Source organism: Hyalella azteca, unplaced genomic scaffold, assembly GCF_000764305.2.
Source record: "Hyalella azteca isolate HAZT.00-mixed unplaced genomic scaffold, Hazt_2.0.2 contig13457, whole genome shotgun sequence".
In the NCBI taxonomy this organism is placed as follows: Eukaryota; Metazoa; Arthropoda; class Malacostraca; order Amphipoda; family Hyalellidae; genus Hyalella; species Hyalella azteca.
In genome coordinates, this window is record NW_025943380.1 from 67,305 (window position 1) to 93,247 (window position 25,943).

The 25,943-nt window shown below is 37.7% G+C and overlaps 1 protein-coding gene across 8 annotated transcripts in view; it reads left to right on the top strand.

Moving 5' to 3' along the window:
- Window positions 1–600: 600 nt before the first annotated feature.
- Window positions 601–25,943, top strand: part of LOC108672494 (tropomodulin) — a 53,408-nt gene continuing 28,065 nt past the window's right edge. For 2 of the 8 annotated variants that reach the window (XM_018160161.2, XM_018160162.2), the window contains exon 1: window positions 19,961–20,262. In XM_018160161.2, the coding sequence (XP_018015650.1) occupies window positions 20,146–20,262 (117 nt within the window). In that variant the 5' untranslated portion in view covers window positions 19,961–20,145. Of the gene's footprint in view, window positions 787–14,677; window positions 15,074–19,960; window positions 20,263–20,771; window positions 20,874–25,943 lie in introns of those variants that run through there. The other 6 variants (XM_018160165.2, XM_018160163.2, XM_018160168.2 and 3 more) reach the window with 6 other exon arrangements.

Here is a 25,943-nt window from a genome sequence, read left to right on the forward strand (position 1 = left end):
TTCTTATCACTATTATGCGTACACAATGCCTGTCAAATTTTTTGCTTATTTTGTAGTGGAATTCGAAGAAATTAGTTGAACACCATCAACAATATTAGTTCCGCTGAAGAACTGTTGGATATTATGTCACGGTAGCTCACCTTCATCATTTAGTTTATGGATCCATATTCAGCGCAACGCCAACAAACGATGGAACCAATGTTTTTTCGCCGTTCAGTCTACATTTAGATTGTAATAAATTCAACTCAACTTTTATTTCACAATTTAGGATTGCAAGTATGTGGAAAGAATATAATAGAAGGCCAATTTATCATTGCTGTTGGAAGCTCATTGTCAAAACGACACCGACTAAGTTAAGTTTGTGTTAGACTATGATGGAGCTTAAAAGAAAGTGAACTTCTTCTAATTAATTCATCCCTCTTTTTGATTGAGTTTCAGATTCAATACGAACTTTCTTTGTTGCCTGAAGTTTAAAAAATATTTTCACTCAGCTGTCAGCAATGTCTTACGTGGTCTTTTGCACAAATCGTCAAACTTCAAAAGATTGAAAAATTAATTGTATTCAAAATTTTAATTGATTTAATTGTATTCAAAAACACCCATTTTATAAGCTCTCATCTTATAGATAAACCAATGAATCGGTTTACTGCGATAAGATAAGCGCACCTGGAGAGCTTTAGTTGCTGAGCTACAACTGAAGAAGAGGCAGCCATGTTTGCACACGTCGACAGGCCCCTGGGAGTGAAGGAACGTGTGGTCATCCTCTCCAACACAAGGAGGATTACAGTAAGTATTTATAGCAATTCAATTAATTATATAATTATATTCAATTATATAGTATTTATATCAATTAGCCATCAATTATTATTACTAAGTTATAAAACCCTTAATTTATTGCGTGCAAGCTAAAATGGTGTAAGCGGTTGTTTGAAATTTAATTTTTAGAATTTTCGGATTTATCGATCAACAAACAACTTCAGCAAAATATATGATTCAAAATATGAATGAAAGATATGAGATGATTTTGAGCTTGGAAAAAAGAGTTGCTCATAAAATTTATGTTTATAGAATGCTCATTAGAAGTTAATATTTGCAGGCTGCAGACTTACTGGTGAGAAGATATCAAAGAATAGAATGATGACGAAATTCTTAGATGATTGTGTTAAAAACTACGATCTTATAATGTTGTACCGTCACCGGTTTGTCGATGAAGAATATTATGAGCCATGAAATATCTTGAGATGTATGTTGATAAATTTGATACAACATCGGAATCATTTCTTGGATGGCGAGCTGAATGTTTCGTTTGTTGCCATGAGCGAGTTGCCGGGCACCTCTCACTGCCCTGCAGACGGTCCCATGTTTGTGGCAAGTACTAACATGTCTCTGACATGTCTCGCGTGAACATGACTGAAATTAGGCGTAACAGGTACAATCCACATTTAACCCGGTTGTATAAGCTTATAAATAGCAATTTGATACGCAGCAGCAGGTTGATTTGCACTTATAAACGATGCATAAAATGTTCTCTCCAACATAAACGCGTTTTTATATTTGAAAAGGGTAATCTTTTACAAAATCATGCAGGTTCAGCGCACATCACAAGTAATGGCCGAAGAGAGGCTAGATGTTCATACAAACGGATGTTCATACATACATACGCTACGCAGGTCATACATACGCAGGTCATACATGCATAAGTAGGTCATACATACATACGTAGGTCATACTGTCATACATGCATACGTAGTCATACATGCACACGTAGGTCATACATGCATATGCAGGTCATACATTTAGACAGTCCTGGGTGGACACAAGACGAGAGTGCGCATCACAGCTTGTGTGCGTGTGGTGCACAAAGTGGTCGTGAACGCACCGCCACAGAGACGCGCGCCAGGCCGTATTTGGGCTGCCAGCTGCCCCCGACGTGTGCGTGAGTGTGTTTGTTCACGCGCACGTGTCGTTGTCCTCACCTCAAAGCATAGTATATTATGTGGTAGTTTACTATGTACTATTAGAATACTATATGCAATAGTATAGTATGTGGTAGTTTACTATGTAGTATTAGAATACTATATGCAATATTGTAGCACACTGTAGTTTAGAATAATATTAATAGTGATGACGTTGAAGATTATGCTATGTCGGCCCTGCCGCTGATCTATGTAATATTCTTGATATAATTCAAGACGTTACGAGCTAATGCACTCAGACTGGGACTAAAGTTATGACATATTTTCATAAATTAATAAATTCTATACTTTAAAATTACCGTACATATAAAGACGCTGGCTTGATATTAGATAGCCAATAACATTATTTTAGACAGGTATACTTCAGTAGAGCGCACAATATACCTGATTCAAGAAGTTTATTGCTATGGTTTTTAGCAATGATGGGTGGCGATTGGAAAGTTCCTGAAACAAATTCCTTTCTTATGAACTTTTTTATCGAAAATAATATGCAAGAGGCAAGTTGAGTATCGTAATGACAGTTAACAAATGTATTTAACTGAACGAGACGTTCAAGCGAGCGAGAGTGCAAGGGCCTGCCGCTGCCAACGTAGCGTTCACTGCAGAGTTTGCCAACACTTCCGACACTGTCGCTTACCGTGATGCTATGTCGTGCTGATACTTACCGTGCTACTGCGCCGTGCTGCTGCGCTGTGCTGCTATGCCGTGCTGCTACTTACCGTGCTGCTGTGCCGTGCTGCTGCGCTGTGCTATGCCGTGCTGCTAGCTGCGCTGTGCTGTGCCGTGCTGCTGCGCTGTGCTGTGCCTTGCTGCTGCGCTATGCTGCTGAGCCGTGCTGCTGCGCTGCGCTGTGCCGTGCTGCTGCGCTGTGCTGTGCCGTGCTGCTGCGTTGTGCTGCTACTTACAGTGTTGAGCAGTCTTGATGATGTATAAAATTGCACTGCAGTGATACTTTGCGACACAGCTCGGTTACTCTATACTATAGAGTCGTGTTAATATATTGAGTGCAGCATTAATGGTTATACTGCATCTCTGGCTGCAGCATCACAAGGCTTTATTACTGCTATAATCTGTGCGGAAATATGCCGCGTTAAAGCTGCTCCTTGTTACACATTGTCACAACATAACATTTCACAATTAGAACTTAATATTCAGTGTCGTGATTCTTAATTTATTTATGTGTCCATGTACAGGTAGTATCGCACAATTTATTTAATTAATGAAAAATTTATACTTTATACGAGTAATTACGATAAATATGTCCGTGAATTTGCATAAAATTACTTTTATATATCTTACGTTCGGTCACATTTTATTTAACATTGAGCAGATCTTGCCATGAAATTCAAGGTTGACCTTCAATCGTATTATCGGTTGTTTACCAACCAAAAGAGGTTTTTATTAGCGATGAGTGACGTTGTTTAGGGAGAGCGGGAGCGTTTAAAGGTTCCCTTATTTACCGAGATGATGACATGCTTCGCACTCAGGGTTCAGTTGATAAGTTATTGCCAGGAATATTTTATTTGAACTTCTGACGACCAATGTTAGAAAAGTTGTCCCGTAAGCGTGTCTCAAATAGCTGTATAATTCGCAGCATCAACTCTGATCTATCCGAAGTTAATTGGAATAAAATGTAAAATAAACTTTTTCAGCATTCCCAGATAAATTAACATAAATATTCAACTCAATTTTAAGGAATTTCAAATAATTATTTCTATAATTATTTTATAATATGCTCTCATGAAAGTAAGGTTGTTTCTTATTCCCAAATTAACTAATAATTAAATAATATTTTCTTAATTCATTTTTATCAAGTAGTTTTAATTCGAACTAATGACGGAGGATGTTTGAAAGGACACCCGATAAGAAGCGATCTATGATACACGATGTAGGAAATTTCAAAATGTACAAGACGCTTAACTAAAACTCGCTTGCCATAGAAAAACACACTACAGGATATGATATAAATCAGGCTATAAAACAGATTTTGTAAGAAGGGCCGTTCATGAAGCAGTGGCAGAGAATAATGCAGAGGATCTCAGCCTTGCGTTGATATATAAAAATTTAAAATGTAAAACAGAGGCTGAACCTCAGGATCTGATATATTCGAAGATTATCTGAACTTGATTAGAAGTTCATAGAAGCATAAAAGGAAATATGATTTTTAATATAAAGCACTAGGAAGACCTGGCAAGGTAATAAAATCTTATCTGCGGCTGAAGACAAGCTGCCGCAATTTGTTCGTAAGACTTTGGCAAGGCCAATAGGGAAATTAAAGCGAGTGAATAAATTGATCGACATTATTTTTGCCTGAGAATAGACGTGGCCTTTCTTTACTCGTGTCTCGCAGTCACCAGAACTTTTGATCATCGTCAATGGGATGAGAACAAAGGTGAAGCGCAAGTGATGTGATCAATCAGGGTTTTCTGGGAAAGGGATTATTAACTAAATGATTTTGTTAAATCCGCTCATCACTACCTTTACGCATCACACAAACGCTCCTACGACAGCTATACCTTTTGCTTCTCACGTTTTGTGACGTTCACCATCAAGTGAGTTCAAAGGTAAAATAACGAGTACATCCAAGTTAATTCATCGAAAGTAAAACTTGTATTTTCTTCGATCAGAGATTTTTAAACGTGCATTTTTATCTGAGGAAATTAATGTATAATTTAATATTCTTAAATTTACTTAGCTTTTATGATTCTAGTTCTGGTGAGAGTCGCTTTCATTACTTTGATAGAAAAGAATGTCAGCAGCCTAAATCCGTGTCACTATTGATATTCCTTCTGACTGCTTCACGCCAACTTACAGCGCGACTCTGAGGAGAACGCGCGGCAGGTTCTAACTTCTGAGAAAAAAGTCGGCACATTATCAGCAGTTCCGGAAACTCGTCAGGCTTCGTGTTCTTTCATTTTCAATTTATAAATGAAACTGCATTGTGCTTGCTGGATCTCCCGTAATGATTTTCAGCTCTTTGAAAGCTAATTAGTTTTTTTTGCCTTTCATGCTATCTTAATTTCAGGATAGACTCATGGGTACAATTTTGCATTTTTTCTACTCCAATCTTCTTATCTAAACCACCATAGCATATGTTTATATATTAAAAATTATTGACTCCTGGGTACAGAAGATTCAAGCGGTCTCCCTTCTATTAAAAGTCATAATGAAGACATTTAATTAATTCGTTACGCATGCTATTAGTGTTGTTCAACATAAATCTATAGAAAAGAAAAGATTTAAAGGCTTCGATCTTCTGGGGATGATAATACAATAACTGAGAAAATATTTCATAGCTTCACTTCTATGTAGAAAATCCTTCAAAAATGGTGAATTCGTTCGAATTTTTTTTCTGTGCGATGCACCATGAAGGTTTTAATGTGCATGGTTCCTAGTCCTACTGTGTTTTAATTGTTTTTGACAGAGATCTGAGTGGTAGATGTCTTTATCACAAAAGTCTTCAACCCAACTATAAAAAAAATAATAGTCATGTTTTCATCAAGAATCATTGGTCGTCAATGGAAGTTCATACCAACTCCAAAAAGTAAATCAGATACAAGAGCCTTACAACTTTCATCCGGTTGCTGTTATTATGAGTCAGACATTGAGGCTTTTTTAGCACCACCCTCCCAAGAAGTTGTATCGCTAAACATACATTTAAGGGGTTAATCAGGCGATGATATATTTTAAAGGGAGCAGTTGGCATCACAAAGAAGATGCGTATCAATGCATCGATGACGTCGACGGTTTGATAAGCAAGACATTATGAACTTTCCTTGCATTGTAGGTACGAGGCAGACAAATCGGCTGGCCGGGCGGGAAAAGGATGTAGGCGGGAAAGAACTTGACCAAACAAACACGGCGTCTTTCACCAGCTTACGCTCTGATCGACAGTCAGGAGCTATTTGTGAGCACCTCTACGATTTGTTGATGTTTGAGCGTATCGCGCCATGCAGCGCCGGCCACCAGCTTGCAGAGAAGAGGTCGCTTGCAATGCACTTGACTGAAACCCAAAGTTTTCGGAAACTCGAAGTTACCGTCGCTAGGCAGAAGGTTCATCATAACTAATGGCATAGTTCCCGCATAAACTGATTGCCAGCGGTTACGTTAGTCATTTTGCTTAAAAATCCTTAGCCACTGAAAACTTTACAAGGAGTCTGTTACAAGGTGGCAATTGAAGCTAGACTGCATCTGAGTGCATATCTCTATAAACTCGTCACTAAGTCCAAATACTTAGTGACAGCTACTATTAAAATCGTACACTTCGCAGGCAGCATGCTAATGGTATTGATGCAATTTGAAGGTAAAATGTTCGGGTCGCCTGCCGAAGACCACCACTGCCCTGGATGTAATGGACCATCATGATTCCTGCCTTCCGGAACGTAGCCTTCAACACTTCAAGCCGTCCGTATCTAGGCCGTGGGTCGAACCAGCCCTCGGTTGAACGGCCACTTGTCGAAGGACGATAAATTTGGGAACAGAACTATGCTATCTGAAACCTAACCTCAGATGCGGTGAACGTAAAATTACGTAATTTAACGATGCCCGGAAGTCAGATTCGATCCGCGGCCTGGTGGTGCACGGCAGGTTCTATGCGAGGCCGGAGGAAGACAAAGCCGAGTGGTTCACGGCTTATTGGTGGATGTCCGGAGAGATCCAAGGCGTTCGATTCAGGGCTTTTTGGTGCACAAAATTGGTGGTGCACGGCTGCGCTCCCAAAACGATCAACGTTTTTCGATCAAACGATCGCTAAACCTCAGTTAGTTACTAAACGCTTTAGGGTCAACCTAAGCATAGACACGATTTTATGATACTGAAGTAACAATCGCATAACGCCCTCCAACGTACAATTCAGATACATCCTGACTGGGTTCCTTAGCTTTTCCACGTGGCCTTATGTGCAGTAGACGTTGACGTGCAGCCACCAGGAAGATGAGTGGCTGCCGGGGGTATTTTTTGCGCAAGGGTTTGAGCTTGAAATAGCCTAAAACATGACTCATGCGAGATATCCTGGGCGAGAGCCGCTTTGTTATACATGAAATATGTGTAGTTGTGAAGAGAAGTTAAGAATACCAGAGTATAAGTATCGTGCAAAGTGTTACGGATCATGCGTATAAATTTACACTAAATGAAGTGCAGCAGTTTTGATCACGTTAGCAACTTTGCTTTTTAGAAGAAGCTTTATAGTGCTAATGTCAGCAGTGCATACGTTTTGTATGCATCAGTGTACACAACTAGTCCTTTTGTTTAAAGCGTTTCTTTCAGTAACCCGAAGTAAGGTCAGGAGCTGCCCTGTTTTAGTTGTAATGATTTTTTTTAATAAGGAACTTGTAGAGCGTACGTGGTAGTCCGAACAGCTCGCCTATTCGGTTTCATATATTACCTATGACATTCGATATATGAATAATACAGGGTCTTTCTGGACTATATAGGTAAGGTGTATAGTATTATCGAGAGGAATATACAGCTTATTTGCAGCAAGTTTTATATGCACCTGCATGCATCAAAAAATGTGTGTACCAATTGGACGCCAAGCCAAATGCGCCACGTAATCGCGGCAGAGCGCCACCGAATCGAAACTTCTTCGAATTCGCCTGCGGACTCAAAACAAAATCTAACTACACGCTCAACTTAACCAGTCATAAGACTTTCAATACTGAACGGATTTGATTGAATTTTGGAATGTAAAGTAGTTCTTATCGAGCGACTGTGGTTTTGCATGCGGCTGAACAGGAATATTGCTTTGCGCTAAAGGAAATTGCCACTGTCCATAAATATGAGTTCGGGGTTCGACGGGTAAAATATATCGATCATTACCAGCAGGTCGTTCTTAAGAACTTCAGCTGTATTTCAGCAGCAAGTATAGATCTTCAAGAATAAATCTTGAATCTGCCTAGCATAATATTAACCATGTTTGCAATTATGTTCATGTTAACGCAGCATGGACCTCACTCTATTTCGCAAGAGAACTATGAATCAAGATCAAGGTTGCCAATAAATTATGCTTTATCAGTGCCCAAAGAAATCATTAGGAAACAAAAAATCAAATCTCCAGCTAATGGCGCAATGCATTAAGGGGCAGTTGGGCCGCGTCAGGGTCATATGGCATGCAGTTGTCACGGCCAACGACGCGCGTGCGATCGACTGTTGCTCTTGGAGGCGATTTGGCTTTGGCAAGCCTGGGGGCCGCATAAAAAGTTGACGCCTCATGCCGCGTTCTTTAAAGTTATTTTACGACGCTATTAATTTATTAAGTTGTCTGGTCCTCTGCGTGTGTTTTGTAACTATGCGGACTTTTATACAACCGAATGGTCTTTTAACAAATGTTTTACAAATCTTCCCTTTCCAACATATTCAACGACGTGCTCGTTTTTCATTCTGCCATTTTGCGATCGTGTTGGAGCTGCATTGCCTGCCGTATTTTTGAGAGTATAAATCTCTGGTTGATAAAATTAACGGCAAATGGGGTCCGAACTGCGCAAGAGGGTAAAATATTTAGCTCATTATATCCTGTATAATGTATTGCGCTTCATGGCTCTTTCATATTTACAGTCATATTCACATTTACAGTCATATTCATACAATGAATTTCATATTTACAGTCCTTACTAAAACTGTCTCGATATCCATCGCCTACTTGAATATTATCTTTTCGTATGCGGAAGAACATTGATGCGAATGGAATAGATTTTGAATATTAAATTTATTTAGTTAATAATGTATTTTATAATTAAGCGACTAAAATTTATGGCGAAGCGAGGGCGATGCCCTGGACAAGCGGGGCCATATACATAAGGACTGAGAAATGTCGCGCACAAAATGTGTGTTGCCAACAATAGCTTTACTCAGCATTATTTTGATCCTTTCTCTCATTTAACCTGGCTGTTTGTTGTTGAACAGATATTATGTCTTGCATCTTTATTACTTATTACTTTCTCTATTATATCCATTCCCTGAAAATTATTTTTAGTGATTCCATTCCTGATTTGTGCGTTGCATGCGAATTCCAACGGAGGCAAGAATTGTACGACTTGAAACGAGGGTAAAGGCATTGTTTAAACTATTATTTATTTTTTAATTATCCATGTTAAATTTTTAGTTCTGAATTATTTCTTATGCCATACTTTATTTACAGTATTGGTGCATTTTAAAGCTGCAATTGCACTGGATCTCACAGCTAGCTGGTTCGTAATGGGAAGTATAAGGAATTATCGTTTGTAAAAAAGGGTCTTCCAGTCATCGATATTTCGTCCATCATTCTTTTCCGTATATGTTTATGCAAAGTCAGTTTATGCAGTTTATGCATTAGTTTGCAGTTTGTGCATTAGTTTTGCAAATTCCGTATATGTATATGCAAAACTAATGAAAACGAACGGCGTTTGACTGTAAACCAAGCTGCGACAGCAAAATAAGTTGTATTTGATCGCAAATCATGTTGTGTTTGACTGAAGAGCAAGCGGTTAGTAACTGCAAAACTATTTGCCAGGCAGCAAGTGCACTGGCTGGCAAAGACAAGGAGGCACTGAGAAAATATCGCATATTTAGTCGCTATTTTCATCAAGAGAGCAAAGAATGCCAAAGGCAAATAGAAAGCCTGTAGAATATTTGATGAAAAATAATACCTCGGTAACAAATTAAGCATGCAAATGTTATTATATTCGTTAACATAATTGAAGACTGGGAACCGTTAACGTGCATCGATTTAGCTAGTGATATATTAGAAGTTTATTATGATAACAAGTTTATACCAACTTCTACGTACAAATTTGCCTGTCATCTATCCTCAGTCAATGAATGAATTTGAATTGAATTTAAATCTCTTTTTGAATCTGCAATCCTGCAAATATTCGATGGAGGCTCGTAATGTTTTATTTTTATTCCTGGATTTTTTGGCACTTATTAAAATTATTTTAAATTATATATCGTCGAGGAAATCCTTGATAGACTATAAAATAATGACACGTTCTCGGTTTTCTAGTAAATTGATTCTTGTATTCGATGTTGTGAAACTTTTCTTGCGTTTAATTTAATAACATTATTATTTCTTCGAATCTATTCTTCAATAATTTCATAAGATTTACGTTAACCTTAAATAATCCTAGCATGGACATTGTTCCTAATATCCCACCAGGTGTGGGCATGCGTGCCTGTCACCCCAGGTAACGATCAGTGGGGCCATACTTTCAAAACTCGCTAAGTGAACGTAAGTACTTACGCTCTATTTTCTTGTCTATGATTGGTGGATTTTGCTTGAAAGGCCGTCAATGATTGGCTGATGAACTTACGATCTCTTAACTTTTTTTTGAAAGTATGGGCCCTGGGCGCTGAGAATAACATCCTGACATTCTCGGCGCGTCGATCGCCTGTGCGAGGAAAGTGCGTGGCCAGCGCCGCGTGGTGACATCATGGCGGACAATACCAGTAGAATGGTGGCCACCCACCAGGCCAAATTGATGAAAATTAGTGCGGTGAAGCGAATATGCATAATTTTGGTGTAAAGTTTTGTACTTTATAAGACCCCTTTAAGATAAAAAGAAGGTGTATTGTTAATGTTAGTACTGCAGAAGCCTAGTGCGAGTCTACTAGCAGCCTAAATAGATAAAACTGGAAGTCAGTACCGCAGTATAGGTATTACTTAAGCATTAATTGCAATATTTAGGTAAAACGTCAAGGTAGCGCCTAGTTTGACGTTAAATGCTGGGCAAGAAGAATGTATTTGATACACCAACGTTTTTCAACTGATCGGACACAAGAGCGTAAAGATGAACTGGCGCAAAATCACGAAGCCCAACAAGCCAGAAAAAGCAGCGCCAGTACCTTAATAAGCAAACAGCGTTGCTTCACAGATGTACGTAGGTAGCATAGCAACCTATGTAGAAATGGGCATTGCAATAGCTAATATTTAGACAGCACAACTCACCAAGAGGACTCAGTGCAAAATATGTCAAAATATGTTAAAGTGAGACCAAGAAATTACTAAGAAATATATCACAGTGACCGCACAACATTAGGCAGCACTATGTACAAGCGAAGGCAGTGTGACGTGGAGGGTAGGTTGGGCGGCCGCCATTAGCAGCTCCACTAAAGTGCGGAAAGCCTCGTCGCGGCGGAGCTTCACAGTCTTGCCGCATTCCGTGGTCGCAACGACAAGAGCGTCTCTGCGCCGCTTATCTGATACGAGTTACGGTATCGAACTTTCTGTCATTACGTTAGCGATAGAAATACAGTTGTGAGAGTGGTGAAGCGTTCTGTCAAGCGTATGATCGGCGTAAACGCGTTCAAGTTGATAATTACATAATCTTGTATTGGTGAATAATTTTGTCAACGATCATCAGGCTGTCAAAGATCAACGCTGTGGATCGTGTGGCCAAAAAATTGAAGCTAAACACAAATTTAGAGTTAATATTGTGCCGCTCCGCTTTCTCTATGGATTTCGCGATATTCCAAATAAATTAATGGAATATACCATCAGTAGTGTAATCAATTCAATGTGTCCGTCTTCGAGTGTTATCTTCCAAATAAAATTTAGTGATGGTCAACAGCAGTGCGATGCCTGCAGTTACATTGTACTTGTTTTAATGGACGAAAGTGGTAGTGTTCTTATAGATATAATCAAATTCGGTTTTTGAAAAAACCATTGTCATTTTTACCACAAGAGAAAGTTTATAATGAACGTATCGTGATATGGCAACAAATTGAATTTTTAAATTAATATTCACTCTGAAAATGGGTTTTCTGTAAAATTAAATTGAGATTCTGATATGGTATTCCACTATTTTCAATTCTGAAAAATGTTGTCACGATAATTAAAAATTGTAATCGATTTTCATTTCAAAGTAACTGGCAACAGCGGGCGGTATTGTGAAAACAACAATGAAGGAAGTAATTCATTAGTCCGTTAAAGTTTCTACTGAAGGAAAGAAGGATAGCGTGCATGACACGCTATTCAATGAATCTTAACTAATGCATGAATCTTAACAATGTCATGTTAAGATCGAAGTTATTTATAATATTTAAAAATGAGAATAGCGAAGCTGTCAAGAAGGGCTGTTAAGAGGTGACATCTCATCTCCTACCTCTTGACAGACGTGCCTTTGCCGAGTGGTTTTTCTCACGGTGCAAGCGAACGAAAATGTAGGTAAAATGTGCATGCAAATACTATTTGGAACAAGTTAAAATTCATTGAATTCTGGTTTGACATTTTTTTTGATGAACTTGAATAACCCGATACTGATTGATGAAATGAAAGTGGAAGAAGCAGATTAATTGTGCACGATTTATATAAACATTGAAAATTTTCGGAATCAATTGCCGAGATTTTCGAGTGTGAATCAACCCTCGAGGCGCAGCCAACCTAAGAGGCACTACATACGAGGTCAATTTCTTCTTGGGAAAATTTTTATGCATAGTTATTAGTTATTACTGTTGCTAATAAATAACTATACCTTACTGATAATAACCTTACTGATGATAATAAATTTTGGATCGATCAGGTTAAATTCATCTTCTAGTGTTTGTGATTACTTCACTAAGGGAAAAATTAACGATCCAAATAATTTTCTGAACACGAGCACTTACCAATTCAAAATAGAAATAAAGAAGAAATAATCATATATAAGGCCCGAGTAATATGTACAAAGAAGTTTGCGGCCATGGGAGAAAGTGACGTCACGAGTCTCGCAGGTGCTGCAATAAATTGTGTCTCGCTACGAGCCTCGAGACGTCGTCTCAAGACGCGAGACATCGCGCGCTGCACAACGCAGCTTAGGTGAACACACAGCTGAAATCTGGCACTTCTTGTGATTGTGTCAATGATTGAAGATGATTTATTATAGCCATCAGACTCTTCCTACCTGGTGAAGAGAGATTATAGAGTGAAATGAGACTCTTCCTACCTTGTGAAGAGAGATTATGAAGTGAAGTGAGACTCTTCCTACCCGGTGAAAAGAGCTTATAGAGTGAAGTGAGACTCTTCCTACCTGGTGAAGAGAGACTATAGAGTGAAGTGAGACTCTTCCTACCTGGTGAAGAGAGCTTATAGAGTGAAGTGAGACTCTTCCTACCTGGTGAAGAGAGATTAAAGAGTGAAGTGAGCCTCTTCAATACTGGAGAAAAAGATTTGGTTGAACGGATCAGTCATGAATAAAGTGTGGTAATAAATTTCTCGAAAATCTATAAATGATGAAATGAAGCTTCTCACTTTAGGACATGAGGAGGAATTCTGTTCATCTTATTGACAATAAAGCGGTGTGGTAATGGCAAGGTAGACACTGCTTCATACATACAGTATATATGTATGCAGTATTGCCATATGATGTGCAGTGTTGCCACATGACAAGGTAGATGTGATGCAGTGTTGCCACACAAGGTAGACATGATGCAGTGTTGCCACATGACATGGTAGATGTGATGCAGTGTTGCCACACAAGGTAGATGCGATGCAGTGTTGCCACATGAAAAAGTTGACGTGATGCAGTGTTGCCACACGACAAGGTAGACGTGATGCAGTGTTGCCACACGACAAGGTAGACGTGATGCAGTGTTGCCACACATGGTAGACGTGATGCAGTGTTGCCACTGGTTCGTGCAGTGTTGCCACACAAGGTAGACGTGATGCAGTGTTGCCACACATGGTAGACGTGATGCAGTGTTGCCACACGACATGGTGACGTGATGCAGTGTTGCCACTGGTTCGTGCAGTGTTGCCACACGACAATGTAGACGTGATGCATTGTTGCCACACGACATGGTAGACGTGATGTAGTGTTGCCACTGGTTCGTGCAGTGTTGCCACACAAGGTAGACGTGATGCAGTGTTGCCACTGGTTCGTGCAGTGGTTCTCAGTGGACAGCTGCAGCAGCTTGCCCCCAGAGGTTATATTCGTGCCGACTCTTGGCAGCGCTACTGCATGAGCGCCTCTTAGCCCATTCACTGCTTCACTTCTCTCTAGCTTCAGAAGACATTCCAATCAATTATTTAATCATTTGATCCTCCATTATTGATTCAGAAAACCTCAGCACTTAGTTACGTGATTTAGATCCGAGAAGTTACGAATTAGATAGTTCGATCCTCGTTCGTCTTGCTTCATAAACGTTCGCTAAATTGTATAGAGAAATGGGACTGAATAGTGATATTTTACCTAACATTTATTGATGTAAACTACAAATGCGCCTGAAAAAGCACGATTCCTCCTTGATCAGTGAATTAATTCTTCCAATCCTTCAGACCCTGAACTGCCCTGTCCATATAAATATTCAAGGCCTCTTGGAAATTTCTTGTTCTTCTTTCATTAACTATGTCCTTAATTAAGAATGTACATCATTTTAAGTTTTAAACAGGAGTTTGGATTTTTTTCTTCAAAAATGATTAACTATTTTGTTCGATCAGGTATTCTTACCTCAATGCAGGATCATATTAACAAAATTAAGTTCACCTGCTAATTACCATTACGTTTTTCTATCGTTAAATTCAAGTAAATTGAACTGCAAAATACACAATTGACATTTTATGCACCATTTTAAGCACAGATTGAAATAGCAGTCGTTTGCCTCTTCTTGATATGCAGAGTAAATTTATTAGAACAGTTTTCATTTGAAAGGCGTACTAATGTTTTACGTTTGACCGTAATACACGCATAATAAATTTCTTCATCAACAAGATTACTGCGTTTGGTGCTTATTTTGTATTGAGTTTTAACATGTAATTGGCCCATACTGATATCCAGGTCCTCTACTCCACAGTGTTGCTAGCAACAGTGTAACGTGATACAGTGGGTGACAGTGCGGTGGGGGATCTGCCTCTAAAAACTGTTTTCATTAAAATTCCTTGAGTTTACGCCTTACGGGCGGGGAAGTGAGACTTTTGAGTTTACGGGCGGAGAAGTGAGACTCTTGAGTTTACGGGCGGAGAAGTGAGACTCGTGAGTTTACGGGCGGAGAACTTCTTGAGATCAGAAATATAATCTTTTGAGGGGATTGTCGTGAGTCCCTCGGTGGAACAAATTGTTAGAATGGAGGTGACTCAGACGACCATATCGAGGAAGGTGACCAAAATCACCCGAACATCTGAAATATCCGTCCGTGAAACGGGCTACAAGGTGAGTGCCAGCAATTTGTACGTAATAATTTTAAATTAAGCATGATTTGTGGTCCATATTAAAGATTATATATTGCAATCATATTTCTGATCGAAGAAAGGCTTCCATTATCAGGCTGAGCCATGATGGATTCATTCACTCATAAATTTTTTAGTGCAGAAAATTCAATGTCCACCCAAACAAATATGAAGCTTCGTCTCAATTGAGCGAGTTAATTTTGCATGGGTTTTGTCTCATGAAGCTAAATTATTACGTGTGACTGTACACGTGATTTCGTTCACTGAAGATTTTAAAATCAATGAACAGTAACAACTCGAGCAGCAGGTCTACTGTCTGCTTGAAAATATTTTTTAATTAAGTGGTTCTTGCTTTTACTAGTGATTGGATTCTTACTCGCGCGACTTTTAGTAAAATGCTCGAGAAACTTTGAGATAATTGAATATTTAAACTACATAAAATATGGGATATCACGTCATTGAAGACCATCAAATAATCTACAAATTAATTGTTGAGTTGTAAGTAGCAAGTTTATCGCTTGAAAGAATATTAAGAATTCATCATGAGCCTGATCAAAGGCACAACATAGGAATTTAATGAATCTGTGAAAGAAAAATCATTTCGAGATTTGCTATCAACGATAATTATACGAATTTGCAATTGGGTAATAGCTTAGAATCGAGTTAATGTAGTTCTGTATAGTTGCAGCGCATGACCACAGCACGGGCGCTCGATCGTATCAACTGTGCAGGCTTTAACACTACTTAACACTTTGAGCATTACTGAGATTTTGGTTGTAGTGTATGTTCGGATGTTATGAATTATCTTTTTAGGAAATATTCTCATTTATGGAAAAAATGCACTATTGTGCTCGCCATGTCCGTCTGTCTGTCCGTCCGTCTGTCCGTCCGTCTGTCCGTCTGTCTGTCCGTCCGTGACTTCACGTTTTCTTCGACGAGAAAATGTGCTCTCTGTCACTCACTGCAGTGAGTACTGAGTTATATTTTTTATCAATAAATCATACATACGCACTTGAATAAAATTCCGAGAAGTTAGCAGCTACGCTCGGAACAAACGTAACCTCAGCTCAACTCGCTAACGTTATATTCCAAACTTTTATATTTTAATTTTAAGTGTGACTTTGAGAATGAAAGTGTGAAAGAGATTCTACTTACTAAACAGCTTTCAGTTCATTTGAAATCTGGAAATTTTGCGTTGTATGGGTTTTGTATGCGAAGAATTTTCTTTTAATTTATTGAGTGATGCGAGATGTTTGAAACATAATAGTTATAATTCCGCTTCATTTCATCATTGAAACATAAATAAGAACTTATTTTAATTAAGATTCATTACTTATAACTGCATCATAAATCATACAAAGTAAATGATCAAAATTACGTAAAATTTTCTTTTTGTTTCGCTTAAAATTTTTAAATCTCATTGATAAATGGTATTTCATTGACACCGCCACTCCAAAAAGTGTTTATGCCGATTTAAATTATTTATAAATATCGTAACTTGACAATGTAATATTGTAAAGTATGTGTTATCGCATGACTATAGTAAACCTCTGGCGCCGTACATAGGGAATATATAGAAAAATGGAGAAAGTCAACTCAGGCTTTAAGCGTTAAGAATTATACGATAAAAATGTAACCCTTGGCGACGAAAATTTAATTCCTGAACAAAAATAAATAATTGAATAACTAGTAAATAAATACCAAAATTAAAAAAAATGTCATGCAGTGTTCTTTTAGCTGCAGTTTCAGGTATGTTGTCCAGACATAAATGAAATTGTCGAGTAATATAAACTATCTAATTAACTCACTGTGAATAGATTAAAATCAACAACGAAAGAGTCGGAGCGTCGTATTAGGTTTCTACGACAAGAAATAGCGTCACGTCTCAGCCACGACTTGATGTGATGCGCCTGACGTTCTTGGAGCCGAGCCAGGGCGAGGGGAGTGAAGAAATGAGCTGACGTGATGATAACATGAGAGAACTTCACGTTATACGTGGCATTAATACACGTAATTAAATACAATGACCTGTACAGGGCGAGGGGAGTGAAGAACTGAGCTGACGTGATGATAACATGAGAGAACTTCACGTTATACATGGCATTAATACACGTAATTAAATACAATGACCTGTACAGGGCGAGGGGAGTGAAGAACTGAGCTGACGTGATGATAACGTGAGAGAACTTCACGTTATACGTGGCATTAATACACGTAATTAAATACAAAGACCTGTACACGGCGACCATTATTTGTTATTATATGAATTCCAAATTGCCGTGTTTCGAAATTAATGCATTCAGAGTGTGGTTGATGCGACGTTAAATTCAAAACGCCATATATGGCGATTGAATTTTAAAGTTTAAATAACACTTGTAATACAGAGTAGGAAAATGTATAGAATATTATTAAAAAGACATCTTTACTTGGGATAGTTTAAATTATCATCAGTAGCAAGCCGCGGTGAAGCTTGAGAAAGAACTTGAAAGAGTCGCCCGTGACTAGCTGGGCCATTTAAAATAATGCTCATCTCGTTATTAGATTAAACAGCATTAATTGGTTTCGTCAACAACTGCAATTTGTTTATTTTCAATGTTATTGATAGCTAAATTAGTATTTCTTGAAGAATAAATATTAGCAATAAAGTTTTGGATGTTTTTTGCATTAAGGTATAGAATAAAATAAAATTGTCGGCACTGAAGAAATAGGCCCATAGCCTGCTGCCGATTCTTGTACTTTTCGTGACTTGATTCACAAGGGATCCGGCCTTTGGAACCCAATCTTTCCATAACTGACGATTGATTGAGATAGCTGCTGGACTTATTGCCTGGTCCGTAATTTGCTAGGCATTTCAAGACTGAACATATGCTCCTGCATAGCCCAAAAACAAAGGAAAACCAAATGTTAAATTTGAAATTATTTCTACGATAAATATTAATCGCCCTGATATTTGAATTTTTCAAACAAATTGATCATGAATATTAGAAATAGCGATATTTGAGATAGTTGTAAATAAACCTAGATTCAATGCAAGTTTAAGAATGTATAAATGCGCAGCTTTTTATAGGTAATGCCCATTATTTTCATTTTGCTGACAAAGCACTCATTGGTCTGCTAAGCGCTGCCTTGTGTATAGTTATTCCACATGTCAAGTTTGGCACATATTTTTTCTAAACAGTGGATCATCGCTTGGTACGATCGCTTTTTATACCCCGATATATCATCCGGGGAAGATGCTACGTATCTGCAAAAATATTTATACTGAGTAAAATATACTGCGGTATACTGAGTAAAAGTTTCTATAACAGCAGAGTAGCCTGCAGGAGCTTAGTTAAACTTATCATTGTAAAAGGCTGGTCACTCCTCGGGGGGTAACTGGCCGTGTCCAACTCTCATTTTTAGAGCATTTTCTCATTTATGGAAAAAATGCACTATTGTGCTCGCCATGTCCGTCTGTCTGTCTGTCCGTCCGTCCGTGACCTCAAGTGTTCGTCGACGAGAAAATGCGCTCTCTGTCATTCACTTCAGTGAGTACTGAGTTATATTTTATTTATAATATAGCAGAGAACTCGCGCCTTGCTTGGCTCGGTGGCGGCAGCCATATCGCTGGGCCTCCCCGCCGGACGCTGCGTGTTCAAGCAGTGTTTTTTCTGCTAACTTTCTATTGGACGAATTTCTTTTATGAAGCAAAAATCCTGTCAATTCGAGCACAATGAGTCTGTGGTCATGCTTACAGAGAAATTAACGAATAAAATATTCCTATAAACTTTGTTGATGAAGAAGAACAGGAGAAATATGTTCATGCAGATTTGGTGCCCGCACCGGCAGCCTGCTGGTGAGATTGACAGGTGAAGTGCCACTGATACCTCCATAGAATTGAGCTTGAAAATAAACACGGGGCTTCTCGGGTCTCCATCGCCCAGTGTGATCTTTGTGTCCGGTGCATCAGCACGCATAACGTTGTCCTGTGTTGAAAGTACTGTGGGGCATCGAAACAATATATTCTTCAAATAATCCATGTGATTGTTACTAAAAACTTTTGTGCTGAACTACAAAACAAACACAACAAATTCCTGCTACACACGCTTTGATATCGCATCAGAACCGTGCTACCAATTGTTTCCGGCTATTGTTACATGTTTGAACTATATATTAGTTCAACCATGTATTGTTACATCAACAGTACGAATTTTATAACGTATTTAATAAGTATTACGTTTTATGTTTCTGCTAACTTTTTAACTAAAATGAAATTCACGAATGAAGAGTTCTTGAGTGGAATGAATATATATATATTATATAATAAATAAATGCCTAATAAATGCAATAAATAAATGCGCGTGCGTTATATGAAATGGCGCTGTAGATTTGGGTTAATTGCATGGAAATATTCGCTTGTGTAACTGTAACTTCCATTAAGTAATTTGCAAAAACCCATAAGAAAATTAACTAGACATTAAATAATAGCAGAAAGTATATTTTAGCTAAAATTTAAATGCGTATAGGCCAGTTTTGATGAACAAAACATTCGGAAAAAATAACAGGTGTTGATACTACTTTTTGAATCTATTTCACTTGTCCTTAGCTCGATGGAATTACATTAGACTAGCTTAACAGCTGCACCATGGAATAGAAATATTTCTTCTTTTGAGTTATGTTTTAAGAAATTGAATCATCGGGATTCAAACGAGCTTATAGTTCCTAGAGCAGTGGGTATTGTGTTTTCTTAGCTGAACTCAGACAATAAATAACTTAATAATTTATCAGTAATTAATAAGAACTCAGGCAATAAATCGCTATATGGAGCAGTCAAATCAACAAATATTTTAAAATTCATTCACCATTGAGATATTTTGATGTGTTTGGCAGGTAGCCTACGTAATTTTCAAGTATAATATCTTGAATAAGGAACTTTAATATTCTAGGGAGAACGCTGTTGAAAGAGGACATTTCTTAACTGGCAAGATCGTCACGACATAAACTTGGAAAAATTATTTAAATAAGGCAATATTTAACTCAAGCTAAAGTAAAATTAAACTGAAACAATAATTAATCATGGAATCAGAGGAGGCAGCGGAAGAGAGCAGCTACGCCTCAGGCCGACGTCGCAGCTCAGCGACCGCTGAGAGGCGCGGCAGCATGTTCGGGAACCGCATCACTTACGCAGGCAATGTCAGTAAATATTCATGTTTTTATAGCCCGTAACATATTGTCTCTCATTTAGCGCATCATTGCAATATACATAATTTTTTGGATGTTGTATTAGCTACAGGTGCAATTTCGTAATTTACCTACTCATCTACGAGCCGTGGTACTCGATTGCGATTTTATATAGTAAATGACATTAGAGTCTCTAGCTAAATCATAGTAGTCTTGCACACCAAATGTTATATCAAACGAGTAATTTTGACAAGTAATTATAGTTTTAAGGAAAATGGCGTCCTGAGAAGATCACTATGTGATATCTACTTAGTAGCTTATACGCCCCGTTCAAAGGTTTCACAATCAATATTGCTCAGAGAGCAATGCGTATATTATAAACAGGCTTATACAGGTGCGATGCATTGTTGAACCTTTCATTTTTGATAGTGACAAAATTGAACTTTCATGTTCAGACAATCCGAGTTTTATAGCAATGCGTTTTCCGCTAATGCAGACAATCATTACGTCAGTGTGCAAGAACGAAGTATCGAGTGAGGTGGTAATCACTTCTGTCCTGTACTTTGCTTTGAGGACTAGGCGTGGTTGTTTTCTGCTTGACTCTTATTGCTCTGTTTAAATACGTAAGTTTTGTGTCACATTTATTTTATTCTTAGCAATTCATTGAAGCTGAGCTTCTACCCTTGTAAAGTGGGGCAGAGGCCGATTTTAGTTCTTCATCAATCAATATCATTCAAAAGTGGAGCCTCTTGCCCGACGCTCCGAGCCAATAATTTTGAGATTTATGCGATATTGCTGTTATTAATTTATTGTTCTCTTTTTGAGCTTTCTATTACTCTATTCAGTAAGATGGAGTTTTTTTGTAGAATTTTTGCACATATATTGATAGCCTATAATAGCTAACCAATGGTTGAATTTTTATCATATCAAACTATTCAAGTCTATTGCTATTTATTGTAGCCTTGTAGGTAGCCCAAAATCCTAACGGACCTAACCTACTACTATAACTATCCTAGGAGGAGGCATGGAATAATCTACGTCTGAATTTTTTGAGCCGTAGTTTATGGGTTTGCTAGCTAGCCGTGATTCCATTTCTTTGAGCCATGAATTTCATATCTTGGCCGTGAAAAGCCATTTATGAGCTGCGCTGCGCGCAGTCGCGCACTCATTATTTATAAAGTCCCATGCACATGTTACCCCACATATCTAATTTTATCCTAAAAACAGTCACTAACATTTGTCTTTGCTCAAGCAGCAACTGAACAAGTGATGATAGGTACAGCCCCACTATGCAGAGGGTGGATGCAGCGTCAGCAATATATGGATTTTTAAGCCCAAAGCGTCGCCGGCCATTTTAAAGATGCGTCGCCGGGTAATTTTTAATGAAAAGCCATTTACGCTGAGTAATGATGAACTATTTACAAGCCACGAACTTATTACAATATCGCTACTTAAATATGTAGCGGGCGCTACCGCTACCGCTACATTGCCTTAAATGTAGAGCCGCTACCGCTACCGCTACTGAAAATGTAGCGGCCGCTACATGTAGCGCGCTACTGCCCACCTCTGAATATAGGCTACTGAGGATGGTGAAAGTTGAAAATTTCATGGAACAACATGTTTGCAAAGTGCAAGCGGCAATTTTTTTAATCAAACAATAAATTATGACATTAGAGCTGCTCAGCCGCGATATTTCAGGAAAAATTAGACTTTTCCAGCCCTGCTTCAGCCTTTGCCCTTTAGGTGTAGGTAGGCTAGTAGGTTCTGACAAGTCACAATCCTAAGTGATAAATTATACTAATTTCAGTGGTATTTTTCCAACTTAGGTTCAGTAAAAAATGAGAAAAACTACCTGCTTTTGCAGCAATTGTCAAAAATATCCAGTGAATTGATCATTTCACCTGCTATTTTAGGAAACTTCTGCCAAGTGCCAAATAGGGCATTCTAAATTGGCTGACAAGATTTAAAATTTTGTATATAATGGCACTATTATAATTATAATTACTTACAAAGACACCGCTACTTTGAACTAGAGATTTTTTTTACAATTTTCAGAGCCTTGAGATTCTCAAGCACAGTCAGTCTTACTATATGAATTAACTCCAGTGCATTTTTACAAAATTGCAGAATTAAGATGAAAGATTCAAAAGTTTTCAAAAAATATGTTACTCTGAAGCTCCAGGATTTTTAATTTATTTTTTCAGTATATCAAGTGGAAGACTAGAAGCTATTTCAAACTATCATCAGTCTTGAAAAGATCTGGTCAAAGGACATGATTTTATATCTTCTGTGAATAAGTCATGAAAAGTACATGAATTGGCAACAGGCCACATCAGGCCTACTCTTCAGCTCTGACATCACTATGTTATGTTATGTGGAAAATTTTCAATCTTTTATTTTTGTCGTTGTCAAATTTATCAAAGTCTGTCAAGGCCCTTAAGAATGGGTGAAATATGCTGCATGCTGAGGTCTTTTTTCAATTTGGAATCATCATCATGCACATTGTGTACTTTTTTGCAACAATTAGATAGATAGGTGAGAATTTAATTGCAGAAATCTTGTGTCTCCAAAAATGGCAGGAAACCTGAAGTCCCAGATTGGATAGTAGATGCCTTGTAGCATGCATAGAATATAAGTGCATTATCTAGCCTATTGCCACGTGTTAAAAATAGTTTAATATTCTAGCCATCACTACCACAACAAGAGGCTGCACAATAGAACTCTTGTAAAGAGGGTTTCTTTAGCTCTGCCAGAAATCCTGTTATTCATACTTCACTTGCATATCAAATGAATAGCCAAGTTTATATCAGGTTTTATCATTGATTTACTGGCAAAATTTTACCATAAGTTTTTGAATTCAACTGAGAAATGAATTGGGAGCAACAAATTTTTAGAGATTCTATATGTAATCTAGAAATTGATGTTATATTGAATGGTACCTACCACTGTATTGGCTGATTTATTGATTGGTATTCATTCTACAGAAATGTAGTAATTAGTTGTAGTATCAATCATTCTCTAATGGGCATATTAATCATAAATCTCATCTGTGGGATAGTGCAATTTGCAACTGCCATGCCTCTTGATAGTTCAAACAACATATCAGCATGTTCTGTGTCTCTGTTGTGCTTTTTTTTGCAGCCACTGCAAAATATAGATTGTTGTTTTTTATCTCCTACTGCTATCCACATCAATTTAAACATGGCTTCTTACAGTTACATTACGGTCAGGATCTATGTGAAGATTGAATAACTCAATCTTGGTCAACATTTGCTTTTGAGGAAAATTAACTGGTACAATGTACACATTTTGCAAGTAGTGCTGAATGTAGGTACATTGTGGCTTCATAGGGTATTCAAGGTATTAGGAAAACCAGTTTATTCAAATGATGGAACTAATTAAATGAATTTGTTTTTAATAATAAATTCTAAATAATAAAAATTAATACACTAATGGAAAGAAGATTCTAAGATTAATAAAAATGTTCAGTAGGTATGTCTTCCTTGTGCTGCAGGGCAAAGATCCGAACAGTACCTAGCTTACTCGTCCCACACACAAGAAAGCACATCTTCTGTTACTGAGTGCACCGTAGCAATGATACGGTTCTTTAGATCAACCAGAGTTGCCGGTAGAGGCGGGACATAAACAGAGTTGCTGGTAGAGGTGTGACATCAACAGCTTCTTTAAAATATTCCCATAAGAAATAGTCATATGGGATGAGATCAGGTGATTTTGGTGGCCAGAAGTGTAGAGCCTGATCTTCATTTCCTGCGCATCCAACCCAATGCTTAGGAAGTGACTGATTAAAAAAGTTTTGGACATCAAGATGCTGATAGGCAGCCCAATTCCACTTTTAAATAGGTTAAAAAATTGAAATCTTTCTTTTTCCATTGGAGCATAAATTATTCATCTTGAATTTATAATTAATTACTAATTTATTAACTTGGGTCCATCATTTAGAATACATAACTGCGTATATACACTACAGGATTGAAAACCTATCCATAGTATTAACATTTTTGCAACTGGCTTCCAAACCTTCTTTACCATTATTTACTGGCCATTCTATTGCAATACATCATATATAAAAGCTTACATGTACACTCAACATCTTGCTGACCACATTTTCCTATTAATCTCTTTTTACACGAGCATGAAACTGTTATGAAAATAAATATGAACTCATAATGTCTGCAAGCTATCAACCTATCAATAGAAAATTAACTTGGTTGTTATTGTCAGTAGGTATTATACTTGAGAAATAACTATAGAAATTTGAATAATGTATGTAGCTTACATGTAATGCAGTGAACATAGCGGTGAAGTTCTTGCTTCCATAACTCTGTAGAACAATCAAGGAGTTTTGTTTGGTCACTTTTCTTCAATAGCAATACAAGTTGATATGTTCATATTTTGACTGAAATGTATCAGTCAGTCACTTAACAACTTAACAACTACTAATAAGCTATTGTGAAAGCAATAAAAGTGCTTGAATGTTAAGCCTGATGAAATTTGGCTCTGCATAGAATGAAACCCATTACATAATTGGAGGTTGACGGATCATGCTGATAATATTGAGATTGAAAAATGCACTGAAAAATACCTCCTGAATGTTTCTACCCTCTGCCTCGACTGCCAAGACTACGGTATTGCATATTATCATGGGCATTACAGGCAGTTGGTGTGATGACATCACGAGTGCACACTGCCTCTACTGCCGCGACTCTTGCATGCCATTATGGGCATTACAGGCAGTTGGTGTGATGACATCACGAGTGCCCACTGCCTCGACTCTTGCATGTCATTATGGGCATTACAGGCAGTTGGAGTGATGACATCACGAGTGCCCTCTGCCTTGCCTGACAAGACTCTCTTGTTTGCACATCTCGCTCGTCTGCAAGCAACACTTAATAAATTAGTCATGCATCCTTGAACATGAAATTTCACCCTTCTATTGATATTATGAAAGTGCTTGGTAAACTGGGCGTGCGTCATTTTTCTTCCAGTACGATATGGTCATTTTTCTTCCAGTACCAGTACGATATGATTTTCATCATATATTTTCTGTTTGATTCTATCCCGTATTTGATTGTTTTTTATTTGTTATATTGCTAGTTTCATAGAATTCGATTTTTTAATATTTGAGACGCAATGTTAACTGTATTTAATTAGACAGTAATTGGCTAAAGCACTACGTACACGAAATTCAACTACTACCTACTACTCTAATTTATTATAACATTACAATAAATTCACCGCTTTTCTACGAAACAATACGATGCTGATTAGATTATATCCTGTTCTTGGAACACTAAATAGAACAGCAAAGTATAGTAGATGTTGGTAGAAACTATATGCATTTATAACATAAAAATCGAGTCTATTAGAGTTTAGCGGCGTAAGTTGTGTGGCCACTCATGCGTTCTTTGGCAGTACGTTGATCAGATTTATTCTCTACAATTATAATCTACCTTAAATTATAGGTAAGCATATAGGAACAATTTCCCGATTGAACAAGTAAAAAACTAGACAGAAAGTTGAATTCATAAACCTCTTGAATAAACAAGTTTAATTAAAATAAATTACCCATAATACGTTTTGTATGCAACATTTTAACAAAACGAGGTCTTTCGAGAGCATTTTTCATAATTTTTCTTCCGTTGGTAATATTGCGTGTTAAATACGTTAATAAT